We start from the raw sequence: 16,489 nt of genomic DNA on the forward strand, positions 1-16,489 counted from the left end.
AGCAAAATTTTTGGGCTCCTTTAAAGAGGAAATGGCGTTGACCTTTAAATCCCTCCGGGAGTTAATCACTGACGTAGGGTCAGCTGCCTCCACGAGTAAAACAACTGCAATCTCCTCCTCACCATGCCTTACACAACCCAGCTCAGGGGAGCCCCGTATGGTCAGGGAGCCTAGCCCCACGTTGATTAGCCCCGATTCCTCTGGCACAGACTCTGATCAGGAAGAGGAGCAAGCAACATCTAAAGCCTCAAAATATAGATTGTCTCTTGAGGAAGTTGATGAGCTAATGGGTGCTATCTATGATACACTGGAAATTGAGGAGGAAGAAACTCCGTTATCCAGACATGATCAAATGTATGAGGCTCTGGGGAAAAAGAAAGCAAGGGTTTTCCCTATACATAAGGTGCTTTCTGACCTTGTCCTTAAGGAGTGGTCTGAACCAGATAAAAAGGTTTTCTTTCCTAAATCCCTTAAGAGAATGTTCCCTTTTGATGAGAGCCCAGAGGCGGTCTGGAATAAAAATCCTAAACTAGACGCCCCTCTGTCCAAAGTCTCAAAGCAGGCTGATCTGGCCTTTGAGGATATGGGCCAACTGAAAGATCCCATGGACAGGAGAACAGACATTGTCTTAAAGAGGGCCTGGGATGCCTCTATGGCAGGCTTAAAACCAGCTCTAGCCACTTCTTGTGTAGCTAGAAACCTGGAGTTCTGGTTGTCACAACTACAGGAACATTTAAAAGCAGGCACTCCTAGGGGTGAGCTTCTGAAATCCTTCCCTATGCTTTTTAAGGCCACCAGTTTCATCTCTGACGCCTCCACGGACTCCGTAAAATTTACGGCTAAGTCAGCAGCACTTTCAGTGACAGCAAGGAGGTCAGTATGGATGAAAACTTGGGGGGGAGACACGGCGTCTAAAACTCGCCTGTGCAGCGTCCCTTTTACAGGAGACTTAGTCTTCGGGCCTGAATTAGATTCCGCCTTAGAAAGGACGGCGGATAAAAAGAAAACCTTTCCTGCAAAAAAGAAAAATTTCCAAAGAAAATTTTTTCGTCCCTTTAAGGAACCCTCTAAATCAGAGAAGAGTTCAACCCCCAAAAAACATTGGTCGGGACATAAAGGGAAAGGAGCATACTGTTTAGCCGCCCCAATCAGGATCCCAAACCCCAGTGACGTCAGGGTTCCTGTGGGAGGAAGATTAAGCAAATTTCTTCCACAATGGGAAGAGGCAACCTCGAACGAGTTTGTCTTAAATATAATAAAAAGGGGGCATGTGCTGGAATTCCACAGCAGCCCTCCCTCAAAGTTTTTGGTGACAAAGCTCCCAAGTCACTCAGAAAAGGCCAGGGCCTTACCTTTACTGATACGGGAAATGGTGGATCAAGAGGTATTGACACCAGTCCCTATTCAGGAACAAGGAGACGGTTTTTACTCGCACATTTTCGTGGTAAAAAAGCCGTCAGGGAGGTTCAGACTAATTATGAACCTCCGACCACTGAATCGCTCCATCCGTTACAAGAGATTTCGGATGGAGTCCATTTATTCCATAAAGAACCTTCTCCAGAAAGAGATTTTTATGGCCACCCTGGATCTAAGGGATGCTTATCTGCATATTCCAATAAGGGAGGAATGCCAGAAATTCCTTCGGATGGCAGTGCAGATAGACACAAAAGTTTACCACTTTCAGTGCAGAGTGCTCCCCTTTGGTCTGTCATCCTCCCCGAGAATCTTTTCCAAGGTTCTCGGAGAGGCTTTAGTTCCACTGAGGCTTCAATCAGTCTCAATTATTCCCTATCTAGACGACCTGCTCCTAACAGCACACTCGGAGAGTCGTCTTTCTCAGGATCTGGAGTTGACTCAACTCAGCCTGAGTCGATTAGGGTGGATTGTCAGTCAGGAGAAATCCAAAACAACCCCAACACAAGAGATCCTGTATTTGGGTTACTGGATCAAGTCTGTAGATCAGAAAATTATACTGCCGGAAGAAAAGATTTTGAATCTGTGGCAGAGAACATCTTTTCTTCAATGCAGCCCCAAATGTACGGTGAGGGAAGTAATTTCGGTCTTAGGTCTTATGACGGCAGCCATTCCAGCCGTACAATGGGCCAGGTTCCACCAAAGAGACCTTCAGGGATTTCTGTTGGAACAATTAAAGGGCAGAGATCTGGAGGAGGAGGTATCGATCCCCTCAAAGATAAAACGTTCCCTCTGGTGGTGGAAGGACAGGGAGAACCTAAACAAAGGGGTTCATTGGGTCCTTCCTATCACTTCAACACTGACAACGGATGCGAGCAGCTGGGGCTGGGAAGCCCACCTCGGCTCAAGCTGGGTCCAGGACAAGTGGACCCCGGAAGAGAAATGTTTCTCTTCCAATTGGAAGGAGCTAACAGCAATCCTGAGAGCTGTTTTAGCCTTTCACCCCACAATACAGGGTCACCATCTACAAGTCCGTTCAGACAATATGACAGCTGTAGCATACATAAACAAACAAGGAGGTACCAGAAGTCCTCCTTTGATGTTGGTAGCCAGACGCATTTTTCAGTGGGCAGAAGCCAATCTGGAATCCATTTCTGCAGTTCACCTGAAAGGGGAGCTGAACAGCACGGCGGACTTCTTGAGTCGACAAAAAGTTTCGAACCAAGAGTGGTCCTTACACCCAGAGGCATTCAATCTCATAACAACCCACGGGGGAAAACCAGAAGTAGACCTTTTTGCAAGCAAAGAGAATGCAAAGGTTCCCAATTTTTGCTCGCTAAACCCAGGAGATCAACCCCTGGCTGTAGATGCCTTGCAAACTCCATGGACTTTCAGTCTGGCTTATGCATTTCCCCCTTTTCATCTCATTCCGAGGGTCCTAGCAAGATTCCTCACGGAAAAAACCTGTTTGATTCTAGTAGCACCATTCTGGCCCAGGAGACCATGGTTCACAACGTTGCTACAATTAACAGACTGTCCCCCTCTAAGGCTTCCCTACAGACAGGACCTCCTGTCGCAGGGACCTCTTTATCATCCACAGGTGGCCACACTGAAGCTTTCAGCGTGGTTACTGAGGAGGAAATCTTAAGGAGTAAGGACCTGACAGATGAGGTAATTGCGACCTTACTACAGAGTCGCAAACCAGTAACGAGGGCTATTTACAAAAAAGTCTGGAAAAAATGTAATAGCTGGCTGAACAGCCGTGACATAAATACGGCTAATATTCTACAGTTTTTACAGGAAGGTGTAAACAAAGGATTAACCCTAAGTACTATTAAGGTTCAGATAGCTGCCTTAAGTGTGTACCTAGATGAACGCTTACAGGAAAATCCTTTTGTCGCTAGGTTCTGTAAGGCAATCGCTAGACGTAAGCCGGTTAGAGTCAGCAAAGTCCCATCCTGGGATTTAGCAGTTGTACTAAAAGCTTTCTTGGGGTCACCCTTTGAGCCTATCTCAGAGGCCTCCCTAAGGTTTATTACATTTAACACAGTACTCCTGGTGGCAATCACTTCAGCCCGTAGGGTCAGTGAAATCCAAGCCCTTTCCATCAGGGAACCTTTTCTACAGATCCTAGAAGACAGAGTCATACTAAAAACAGACCCTGGGTTCTTACCAAAAGTAGCTTCTAGCTTTCATAGGTCCCAAGATATTGTCCTCCCCTCATTTTGTCAAAATGCAGCAAATGAGAAAGAAGAACGTTTTCATTTATTGGATGTGAGGAGGTGTATTCTAGAATATCTTAAAGTGACAAATCCTTTCAGAATCTCTGACTCCTTTTTGTCCTTTTTTCCGGGCAGCGTAGGGGGCAAAAAGCTTCAAAAGTAACCATAGCTAGATGGATTAGGCTAGCTATAGCAGAGGGGTATAAGGCCTTGAATAGAGATCCTCCTGAGGGTGTTAAAGCTCACTCAACAAGAGCGTTGTCTGCATCCTGGGCAGAAAGAGCTGGTGCCACCCCGGAGCAGGTATGTAAAGCAGCCACATGGTCAAGCTTTCCACCTTTACAAGGCATTACCGACTGGACCTAATGTCCGGTCAGGATCAGGCCTTTGGGAGGAAAGTCCTCCAGGCCGTGGTCCCCCCCCTAATCTGGTAAGTACTTGGGGATCCTCTCAAGGGCTGTCCTGGAAGAACACTTGGGAAAACTGGAGTTAGTACTTACCGGTAACTCCTTTTCCGGTGGTCTTCCAGGACAGCACGATCCCACCCTTTATTTGATTATAGTGATGTACTAATGTTATTACCTGTTATGGTTTATATGTTTTTTCAGTTCCATCCTTCGGTTCTTGGTGAATGACTGACTGACCAGGGACCTGAGGGACCGCCTTTTGAACTGTGGCAATGTGTTTCCTGTGTCGATGGGAGGAGCTCCATCTCTCAAGGGCTGTCCTGGAAGACCACCGGAAAAGGAGTTACCGGTAAGTACTAACTCCAGTTTTCTTACCACAAATAGAACTTTCTTTTAGTGGTATTTGATCACCTCTGTATGTTTTTTTTATATTATTTTTTTTGCACTAATAAACCAAAAAGACAGACATAAAAAAAAAAACAATATTTTTTACTTTCTGCTATAAAACATATCCACTAAAAGAAAATGTAAAAAATCTAATTTCTTCGGTTTACATATTTTTGGTAAAAAACAAATAACAATAAGCTTATATTGATTGGTTTGTCTACTATATATATATATATATATATATATATATATATATATATATATATATATATATATATATATATATATATATATATATATATATATATATATATATATATATATATATATATATATATATATATATATATATATATATATATATATATACATATATACATATATACATATATACATACATACATACATACATACATACATACATACATACATACATACATACATACATACATACATATATATATATATATATATATATATATATATATATATATATATATATATACATACATACATATATATATATATATATATATATATATATATATATATATATATATATATATATATATATATATATATACATACACACATACACACACACACTTTTGTATACTAGTAATGGCTGCGATCAGCGACCTATAGCTGGACTGCAATATTGTGGTGGACGCTTTGTGGGAACCAGTGACACCAATACAGTGATCAGCGCCAAAAATTCGCACTGTCACTGTACTAATGATACTGGTGGGGAAGGGGTGTTATCAAAGGGTTAAATGCGTGCCTAGCCAGGGTTTTTTTGTTTACTTTTGTGTGCTGCTTTTACTAAAGCATGTCAAGGATTTTATTCCCTGCTTTGCGGGTAGAGAAAATCCATTGCATCCCCTCTGCCAGAATGGATCTTTGCCTTGTCTACATAGGCAGGGCTTCATCCAGCCTTTCTTCCTGACGATTAGTGAGTGCTGTCAGACATCCTTTCGTGGCACCTGCTGATCGGCTTCTGCTGATCACAGCAGAAGCAGCGCATGTGTGCACCCCCTAGGCGCAAGTGCAGAATCGCATATAAATGTGATTCTGCACAGAGGCTGCCCTGTAGCAGTAAATCTGCTATGGGGTGGTTAAGTGATTAATATGTATGTGTATACCTGAGACACCACTGATTTCATAAAGACACTTATTTGTTCCCTTATATAGCCCCAGCCATCTTCTGGAATTTAGCAAAGCTTTAAGCCCCATACACACTATCAGATTTTCTGCTATAATATATAATGTATATCATTTTTTTTTTTTTTTGTTTTTTTCCTTCAGATTTACCAAAACCATATAATATGAGGTCAAACCTTAGGAGTTTCAGTTTGTATGCAATCAGGCAGGCCCTTGCACTACATGGTTTTGGTAAATCTGAAGGAAAAAATCAACAGAAAATCTGATAGGTTTTTCTTCCACCTAAAGCCCCATACACACTAACACTATTTTTTTAAAAACTTTTCTTCCCTCCTCCTACCTATCCATTGTAAAAAATTGAAGAAATTCATTAATTTAAAAAGATTTGTGAAGTTACACCTCACTGACACAGGGGAGCCGGAGCTGCAGAATCATGTGACCGGAGTGGATTAAACCTAGGTAAGTGTACATCTTTTTTTGTACACAGGGTAGGCAGGATAGGTGGGAGGGGGGAATGTTTTTAACCACTACCTGCCGACATGGCGCCTCTTGGAGGGTGGACTTTAACCACTTGCCGTCCGCCCCACGTACATAAACAGTGGGGCGACTGTTCATACCGGTGAAATCACGTATCCATACGTGATCGCCTCTTCCAGGTTTGCGGCGCTCACGCTGTGATTGAACACAGCGGGAGCTAATCAGCGAGTTTGGCGGACCTGATGTCCACCGGAACCTGCCAGTCGTTCACGAGAGAGGCGGATCGCCATTCTGCTAGTAGGGGAAGACAGAAATCCTGTGTTTCTGCTAAGCAGGAATCGGGATCTCTGTTTTCACACAGCCAAAGCACCCCCCCCCCCCCCCCCATACAGTTATAAAGCACTCCCTAGAGCACATTTAACCCCTTCCATGCCAGTGTCAGTGCATTTTTATTTTTTTTAAGCACTGGTCCCCAAAAAGTGTCAGATTTGTCTGCCACAATGTCGCAGTCCCGCTAAAAATCGTTTGCCGTCATTACTAGTAAAAAAAAAAAAAAACTTTATTATAAAAATTCCATAAGTCTATCCCATAGTTTTGTAGACACTATAACTTTTGTGCAACCAATCAGTATACACTCTTCCTTCTTCCTGTGTGTGGGGTTTTTTTTTTTTTTTTTTTTTTTACCAGAAATATGTAGCAGAATACATATTGGCCTAAAAGGATGAAGAATTATTATTTTTTTTGTTTTTTTTGGATGTTTTATAGCAGAAAGTAAATGTTTTGTTTTTTTGTTTTGTTTAGCACAAACAATAAACCGCAGAGGTGATGAAATACCACCATAATAAACCTCTATTTGTAGGAAAAAAAGGGACATCAATGTTGTTTGGGTGCAACGTCGCACAACCGCGCAATTGTCAGTTAAAGTTATGCAGTGCCATATCGTAAAAAAAAAATGTCCTGGTCGTGAAGAGGGGTAAACCTCTTGGAGCGGAAGTGGATAATGATGATATTCGGATGCGTATATGCGGCCCTAGGTAAACACTTTACTCTGCTGAGAGCATGCTTCCCAGCGCGCGCTCCCAGCACAGTAATGAATGGGTACTGGAATGGAATATTTGCATTCAGGAGCTTTCCCCGCATTTAGATCCTCTTGAAGGGCTGGGAGGCGGAGCACCCCCCCCCCCCCCCCAGTAGCTAACTATACACAGCTCAAAATTCAGCAGATTACTATTTTATTAATGTATAACATTTAAATGAATGAAGTCCCCCCCCCCCTCACTTCATTCCTTAGTACCACTGTCCTACCTTACAATCCTCACCAGAGCGGCAGCATGGCACAGGGTGGGAGGCAAAGCACTTCTGGACTGAGGACCGGAGCTGGGGTAGCTCTGGATGTCACTGCCATTGATCAGCAGCACCATAGCAATGAATGACACTGTGTAGCTTTACTGCTCAGCATCATTGGTTGATATGGTGCTGGTGGCTGGCCCACCTGCACCAAAATGCAAATTAAGGTTGCACCGATACTAGTATCGGTATCTGTGCATTCCTTGTTCTTGGGCAAATGCTCCAATGCCTAATCCGATACCTGGACAGTCAGGGGTGATTGGTGTGGTGCTGGGGAGTTACGATCATGATCTTGTATAGATTTCAATAAAGCAGCTGACAGCCACTGCTTCTTTTCTTCCTCCCGCTGCTTTCAGCTGCTTTATTGAAACATATACAGTGAGATCGGTGATTGTAACTCTCCCCCCCCCCGCCCCAGCTCCGTATCGATCGACTGCCCCCCCCCCCCCCCCCATTCTCCTCCTCCGCCCCCCTCTGTCCTCGATCTGTCAGGATGGAGAGTGGTGGAATGAGGCGGTAAATATGTAATTTACTGGCTCCTCCCTTTTCCGAATGCACAGAGTCGGTGATCACTGACTGTTCATTCATAGCTGTCACTGAACATCGTAAACTGTTTACGATGCTTCCGTTTATGAATGGAGAGGAGGCCTCTGTCTCCTGTCCCTTCATCTTCAGTGCAGCTTAAGGCTGTAGAGAAGGAGACTGGGGAATCTCTGACTTCAGTAAATTTCCCCGTCTCAAGAGGGAGATGTCAAGGGTCTCTCATAATAATAAATAAAATAAAAAATACAAATAAAATTGTAATATATCTTGAAAAGCTTAAATTGTAATAATAATAAAAAATAACACTGACACCGTCCACTTCCCGTCCACTCCAATTGTAAAAAAAAAAAATGTATTTTTTTTTATTTATTTTTTTAAATAGAATTAAAATAAAAACTACTTACACAATCCACACATCATCAGTGCTGCATATTAGTACCACTGTCACATGAAATGTGTAAAAAAAAAAAAAAAAAAAGTACTTGGTCTACTCTAAGTGGTATCGGGACAACCCTAATGCAAATATAGAAAAAGTTGCTGTGGGACGGGTAAAATCTTGTAGTGGGCCTGAGTTTGCAGACTCCATGCTTCAGAAGAACAAGCTGAATATATACCAGTCCAGCTGGTTGAGAGTCCAGTCTTTGCTCTCTTGCAGAGTGTTATTTGGCACGGTGGGTCATATAGATATTTATGGATGCTGTGATTCCTATTGCTGACTGCTACATCACTACTGTGTCACTCAGTGACAGTCATTAGTGGGAGGAACCTCTGAATAGAGGGCATTAGATTTCCCATGCCCTGAAGTATCAGGCAGTACCAGCACTGTTGTGATTGGACTCGCCACCCACCTGACTGGTATGTGCTTGGCGTGGTTTTTACAGGATCCTTGTGTATTTTTATTGCAATAATGAGCTTACATTACATATTTTACCTTCGTACTTCTCCGACCAATGTAAATACACTCAACCTGCAGATTTTTGAGTGCAGTGATCACTAATATTTTTTTGCTGCATTGTGTGTATTATTCCAGAAATAATAAGTCTTGTTTATTTTACAGTCTGCTGAGTGGGAGAATCTCAACACTACGTGATGAAACTGGAGCTGTAAGTAATGTGCGATGAGAAGCCTCGAAGATTGAATAAAAAGTGACAGAACTCAGATTGTTGCCTCTAGGAACTAGTTGGACAGTTGAACTTTTAGGCCCCATTCACACAGGCACACTGATCAGAACACCCGTGCATGTTTACCGACCGGACAGGCGGGCCGTGCAGTCAGATCCCACACACTCTGCTTTTCATTCTTGAGCTGGTATAGTTGGTACCCTAGATTTATGTGGTATTCCAGTGTACTTGACTTTGGATGTGGCTGTACACCCAGGCATGTCTTCTTTTTTTATTTTTTTTTATGCATGACAACGTTGTCGACTTTTAATTATTGTCTTTTTGCCTATTAGCTGTGATTACAATTTGTCTATTTTTTTTTTTTTTTTTTAATATATACTGATAATGAACAATAAAGTTTTTTTCTAGGAGAAACCACTGGCCTATTCCCTCTTGACACCTTTTGAACTACTTATAGGTCCTTCCTATTTCTCCCTTTGTTGCTATATTGATTTGTTTATGTGAAGTAGGGAGGTACCCCACCTCTGTTTCTAGGTGTGTCGGTACTCCTCATCACTTTGGTATAGTGCTAAACCTTACCAGTGTGCAGACAGCTACATGGCTTCATGCATGTGCCACTGTACCTGTGCATACGACAGTGCTTTTGTAAATGCATGTACACTGTATGGGGGGAAAAAAAAGGAAATGTTTTCAAATTTTTGTAAGTTGTACTCTTGTTTAATAGCACAGCCATGTACTTGAGTACAGCTGCACACAGCCATTCATGTTAATGACAGGCTGTACGCTGCGCCTGAGCGAAGGAAATATGTCTGCAGTTATGCTAAAGGTGCTCAACCAGTCCTTGTGCAAGAGTCCTTGGTTATCATAGGAATAAGTGTCCCCATTGGAAGATTTTCCCTTTTTTCCTGTTCTGGTGACTTCTCGAAACTTTGGATTTACCCTCACTTTCATTTGTGGTGACCTTGGCAATCGGGACAATCCTAAACAGTGAATCTCTGTAATGGGGACAAAGACGGCAATAAAAAATTGATAATGTTTCTAACCCTTCGCTACTCTATCCAGATATGAAAAAAAAAAACTTGCCTTTTTTTAGTTATACTGTATAATAAAGGGGAAGATTCTCTGTAGAAGTGTTATGCTTCCATCTAGTGGTGCTTTTTGGTATTGCTATACATACTGTCCATTTAAAAAACATGAAGTGTGTGTGTGTGTGTGTGTGTGTGTGTGTGTGTGTGTGTGTTAGAGCTGCACAATTAATCGTCAAGAATCGTTATCGCGTTCTTGACTAAAGTGTTTCACAATTCTTTCTATGCAAAGAATTCTCTCTGCTCTTCTGAAGCCACAGCCCTCAAAAGAAAGGAAGAGGAAAAACTGGGGGCAGTCTGCCAAGAATTGAAACCTTATTTATCAGTTGAACTTGAGTATAAACATTGTAACAATTTGTCAATGGAATAGACTGTGTGTGTAAGTGAAAAAAGTTTAACTGCTTAAACACTAAACCTTTTTTCTGACATTTGTTGGTTCCAAGTTAATATCATATTTTTTTTTTGCTAGAAAATGACTTAGAAGCCCCGAACAGTGTGTGTGTGTGTATGTATGTATGTATGTATGTATGTATGTATGTATGTATGTGTATGAGAGAGGGAAAACATATACATTAATTTTTATTAATACAACACTGCTTTTAACCACTTGCTTACTGGGCACTTAAACACCCTTCCTGCCCAGACCAATTTTCAGCTTTCGGTGCTCTCACACTTTGAATGACAATTACTCAGTCATGCAACACTGTACCCAAATTAATTTTTTGTCCTTTTTTTTTTTTTTTTCCCACAAATAGAGCTTTCTTTTGGTGGTATTTGATCACCTCTGGGGTTTTTATTTTTTGCGCTATAAATGAAAAAAGACCGAAAATTTTGAAAAAAAACGCATATTTCTTTGTTTCTGTGACAGAATTATGCAAATTATTAATTTTTCTTCATAAATTTTGGCCACAATTTATACTGCTACATATCTTTGGTAAAAATAACCCAAATTAGTGGATATTATTTGGTCTTTGTGAAAGTTAGAGAGTCTACAAGCTGTGGTGCAAATCGCACAAAATTGATCACATCTGATGTACTGGTGGACTATCTTGCTTCTTGTGACCCGAACAAGTCAGGAAAGTACAAATACCCCCCAAATGACCCCTTTTTGGAAAGTAGACATTCCAAGGTATTTAGTAAGAGGCATAGTGAGCTTTTTGATGTTGTCATTTTTTTCCCACAATTTGCAAAATTAAGATTTTTCATTTTTTTTTTTTTCTCCACAAAATGGTCATTGTAATAGGTTATTTCTCTCGCGTGGCATGTGTATACCACAAATGACACCCCCCCAAAAAATTCTGCTACTCCTCCTGAGTATTACAATACCACATGTGTGGGACTTTTTCACAGCCTGGCCACATAGAGAGGCCCAAGATGCAGGTAGCGCCATCATGTGTTCTAGGAACATAAATCACACATCTAACTTGTTGACTATTTATTACGCTTTTGCAGCACCAGGACAATGACACGTGACACTGATGACAGATGGCACTGATACGGGGCAATGATGACACTTATACGTGGCACTGATGACAGATAGCACTTATACGTGGCACTGATGACACGTGGCACTAATACGTGCCACCGATGACAGATGGCACTAATACATGGCACCGATGACGCGTGACACTGATGACAGATGGCACTGATAAGTGGCATTGATGGCACGTGACACTGACAACAGATGGCACGTGACACTGACAACAGATGGCACGTGACACTGACAACAGATGGCACGTGACACTGACAACAGATGGCACGTGACACTGACAACAGATGGCACGTGGCACTGATACGTGACAACAGATGGCACGTGGCACTGATACGTGGCACTGATGACAGATGGCACTGATACGTGGCACTGATGACAGATGGCACTGATACGTGGCACTTATGGCAGGTGGCACTGGGGGCAGGTAGAACTGGGGGCGATGGCACTGCTGGGGGAGGATGGATGGCACTGCTGGGGGAGGATGGATGGCACTGCTGGGGGAGGATGGCACTTTTTTTTTTTTTTTTTTTTTTTTTTTTTTTATCAAAGCCGTTCATGGGGGAGAGCGGCGCTGAGAGATGATCTCATATGTTTACATATGAGATCATCTCCCATTGGACACGCCGATCGCGCTGTAAACGGCCGCTGTGATTGGCCGTTTACAGCGATCTGTGTTTGCCTGTCCCCGGGGGACACGGCGAACACAGAACTTCCGCGATGCGCGCCCGCGGCAGCGCGCATTGCGGAAGTAAACATTAGGACGTCCAGGGACGGCCTCCCGGATGAACGCGCCTGCCCTACGGCCGTCATTCGGCTATAGGGCGGGCGCGAGGTGGTTAAAATTGCTTCTGGTCATCTGCAAGCCTGTATTGGTTTGTGTTGGCTAATTCATTGGCAATATGCACTTTAGTGCCATTTCATTTTGTGTAATTTAAATATGTATGATGGTAAACCACTTTAAGACCACGCCTTTTCTGACACTGTTTGCTAGAAAATTACTTGGAACCCCCAAACTTTATAGATTGCTGATTATTATATATAATTTTTCTTTATCGTACATCAGAGCCACAGTAATAACTGTATGGGTTATATGGCACCTTCAGGTGAGGAACACTGGCACACCCTAAACAGGAAGTTCAATTCCCCATATAACCCTTCCCCTTATCGGGAGTACCTCCCAGTTTTTTTTGTTTCGTTTTTTGGCAGTGTCTTAGGTGTTGGTTCAGGAGTAAAGATGTGCTGTGCTGAGCTGCGCTGGAAATATTCCTTGCTGAGGCAAGCTATGCAACCGGATCCATTCAAAGTGTCTTTCCAGGCTTGTAACGCTTCTTTTTAGAGAGCTGGACCCGGGATCAAGTATTTGTTTTCTTTCAGCCATATTTCCGGCAGGGTGCATTACAGGCCCAGGGCTGTGGATCCCCCGATTTAAAAGGGGGCCCTGGTCCCTGAAGGTTTTTTTAACGGAGCCCACCATGAGTGGTGAAAATTGGGTCTGGTTACCACAGAACCCTGCAGCTGGATAAGGGAGATTCCTAAGGAATTTTTCTAATTCTTGTGGGTTTTCTCCTGTAAGAAAATGCTGTCATGCCTATAGTCACCACTGGGGGCTGTCAAGAGCAGGTACCTGTTCCATGCTTGCCAGTCTCGCTCTGTGTCACAACCTGCATGCTTCCTCTGGCCCAAGCTCCAGGTAAAGGTGTGGGAAGGGGGGGTTTTCTCCTGGGAATGCCCTCCCCCCCACCTGGATAGCTTCACTCCAGGAGGCAGAGGGAGCATGGCGTCGGTCGGGGGTGTGTTGCGCCGCTCCTGCCATCAATACAATGGTTCCCATCGGCAGCTCTCCTCCACCCCAGTCCTCCATGCGATTCGGTCAGGATTGGAGCCCCACACCGCCCCCCCATTCATTTTAAAATGGAGCGGGAAAATGGTCTATTTTAAAATGGATGGGGAGGAGCGCTGTCGGTGTTCGGAGAAAGGTGGAGAAAGGTGGGGGGCTTAGCGGCATTGGTGTGCTTCAGCGCCCACAATGTGGGCTATATAGCTATAGAATGCACTTGTTTTCAGGTGCATATAGCTGAAGGAGGGACACAGCTAACGGGTGGCATTCGAGTGTGGGTGACACAGGCATTCCCTGTGAGCTTGAGCTTAATGAGCTTAATAGCAGTGGCAGTTGCTGGACTATTGCTCAGCAGTGGGTGCATTCTTTTGGTAGTACCTCTGCGTTTGTGCTTGGCACTATGACCAGAGGGGGTGGTACAGATACCAAGGGCACAAAGGGGTCACCCCCCCGAAAGACCCAACAGAGGCTGGTCAGTGAGCCATCGGGGTCATCAGGGGCTGCAATTGCTTCCGGCACTTCAGCCCCTGTCTAACTGAGCAGGTTTTCTCCTCAGCTATGAGTATTTTGGAGGAAAGATTAGTGGCTTTTATCACATCTTCACAGAGTGGAAGACGGCGCTTTAGGTCCACTCAGGATCCTCAAACAGAGGGACAGTGGGAGGAGGAAGATGAATTCCCCTCAGGGGACCGTGAAGAGGCTGATGATTCCTCTTCCGAGGGATCAAGTGGGGAAGGACCTTCTTCAGCTTCACATGTGGATAAGTTGCTGGTGCATTCTCTTGCTGAAATGGTCCGCTCCACATTTAAGCTACCCTTAACGGAGTCAGTTGAAGAGCCCACTTCCTGGTTGGGTTCATTAAAGCCTCCTCAAGCCTTGCCTGCCTTTCCTGTCCATTCATTACTAGAAAAACTTGCACATTTTAAGTGGAATCACCCAGATGAGCACCTTTCCCTCTTAAAAAGTTTTCAACACTCTATCCTACGGAGGAAATTTTTTTCTAAGATGTGGAGTATACCAGAAATTGACACTGCTATATTCTCTGTGAATAAAAGTTTGACTTGTCTGGTTGATAATATGCAAATGTTTAGGGATCCAACTGATAAATTGGAATTCCTGTTAAACATTTTCTTCTTGATAGGTTCAGTGGCTCAACCTGCAGTGGTGGCAATTGGGATATGTCAATCCTTGAGAGACCATTTGAAACAGGTGCTCAAGGTGTTCCCTGAACAGCAGGCCCAGGAGATAGCTGAGCTGCCGGCAGCTTTGTGTCTTGCAATGGACGCAATCAGAGATTCTATTCTTCAAACCTCTCACCTTACGCTTGGGTTGGTACATATACGTAGAATCTTATGTTTGAACAGTTGGTCAGCCAAGCAAGAAGCTCCTGGCTTGTTTTCCTTTCCCTGGTGAAAAGCTGTTTGGGGAGGATTTGGACAAATATATCCAAAAAATATCAAGTGGGAAAAGTACCCTTTTGCCAGTTAAGGAAAAAGAGTGAATGTCCCTCATTCAAACTGGCTCTTTCTCCAGTGCCAGGGGCATCAGCCTCCAGGCAGTCGTGATGGCCTGCACCGTCAGCTTCAAGAAGTAAACCTCAGTCAACCCCATGGACAAAAGAAGTCCTGGGGGAGAAAACCTACAAGACAGAATGCTAAAGCCCCTTTTATGAGTGGGGGGAAGACTTCTGCTGTTCTCAAAGGTCTAGCAGGAAGAATTTCGAGACAGATGGGTGATCTCCACAATAGCTCTAGGTTACAAACTAGAGTTCCGAGAATTCCCATCTCCTCGTGTTCCTCAGGTCAACTGGCTCCAAAGATCCAGAGAAAAAGAAGTCTCTTTCTTTCTAGCGTTAGACCGACTTTTGTTGCAAAAAGTAATCATGGGTGGTCCCAATGGAAGGCCAGGGGTTGGGGTTTTATTCAAACCTTTTCACGGTACCAAAATCAAATGTGGATGTCGGACCCATTCCAGATCTCAAAGATATAAATCAGTTCCTGAAAATTCGCTCTTTTCACATGGAATCAATCCAATCAGTAGTCTCCATCCTACAAGGAGGAGAACTTCTGACATCAATCGACATCAATGATGCATACCTGTATGTCCCTATTTTCCCCGCTCACCAGAAGTAGCATTTCGAAGTAGAAAAACGTAATTTTCAGTTTGGAGCCATGCCTTTCGATCTGGCTGCTGCACCTCGGGTGTTTACAAAACTTCTGGCCCTTCCCCTGGCCAGATTAAGGACTCAAGGTATAACAATAGCATACTTGGGCGACCTGCTCTTAATAGACCTATCAGTAGCCCGCTTGGACCAAAGCATGGTCACCACAGTCAACTAACTAGAATACCTAGGTTGGGTCCTCAACCTAGAAAAATCTTCATTAAAGCCAGTTGGAAGATTAGAGCACTTGGGTCTGGTCATAGATATAGCCCAGAAGAAGGTGTTTTTACCCCAGGCAAAGATTAGCGGCATACAGGAGCTGGTTGAGGTGGTCAGGGCAAAGAAGGGTCCCTCCTTTCGCCTTTGTATGAGGTTGTTGGGGTAGATGATGGCTTCATTCGAAGCAGTTCCCTATGCTCAGTTTCATTTGAGACTGCTGCAAAACCGTATCCTATCGGCCTGGAACAAGAAGATTCGGGCACTAGATTTTTCCAATGCATTTGTCGCCAAAAGTGTGACAGAGCCTCAGTTGGTGGGGAGGATATCTGAGAATCTGCAGAATGGGAAATCCTTCTTACCGGTTACCTGGAAGGTGGTAACAACGGATGCTAGCCTTTCAGCTTGAGGAGCTGTCCTGGAAGAAGTGTCCGTCCAGGGGAAATGGTCCAGAACCGACAGGACCTTGCCCATCAACATTCTAGAGCTTCGGGCAGTGTGTCTAGCCATAAGGGCATTTACATTCAGGTTGCAGAATTCACCTTTCAGGATTCAATCGGACAATGCCACAGCAGTGGCTTATATCCATTACCAAGGGGGCACCAGAAGTCAGGCAGGGA

General features: G+C 43.7%; 1 protein-coding gene across 2 annotated transcripts in view; it reads left to right on the top strand.

Annotated features, from left to right (window-relative positions):
* The window catches only part of KCTD3 (potassium channel tetramerization domain containing 3), a 156,142-nt gene that overhangs the window by 13,169 nt on the left and 126,484 nt on the right, over nucleotides 1-16,489 (top strand). For both annotated transcript variants that reach the window (XM_077485767.1, XM_077485768.1), the window contains exon 3: nucleotides 9,015-9,060. In XM_077485767.1, the coding sequence (XP_077341893.1) occupies nucleotides 9,015-9,060 (46 nt within the window). The remainder of the gene's footprint in view (nucleotides 1-9,014; nucleotides 9,061-16,489) is intronic.

This window comes from Lithobates pipiens, unplaced genomic scaffold (genome assembly GCF_037356315.1).
Source record: "Lithobates pipiens isolate NorthernLeopardFrog02 unplaced genomic scaffold, aLitPip1_a1.2 Scaffold_18, whole genome shotgun sequence".
Lineage (NCBI taxonomy): Eukaryota > Metazoa > Chordata > Amphibia > Anura > Ranidae > Lithobates > Lithobates pipiens.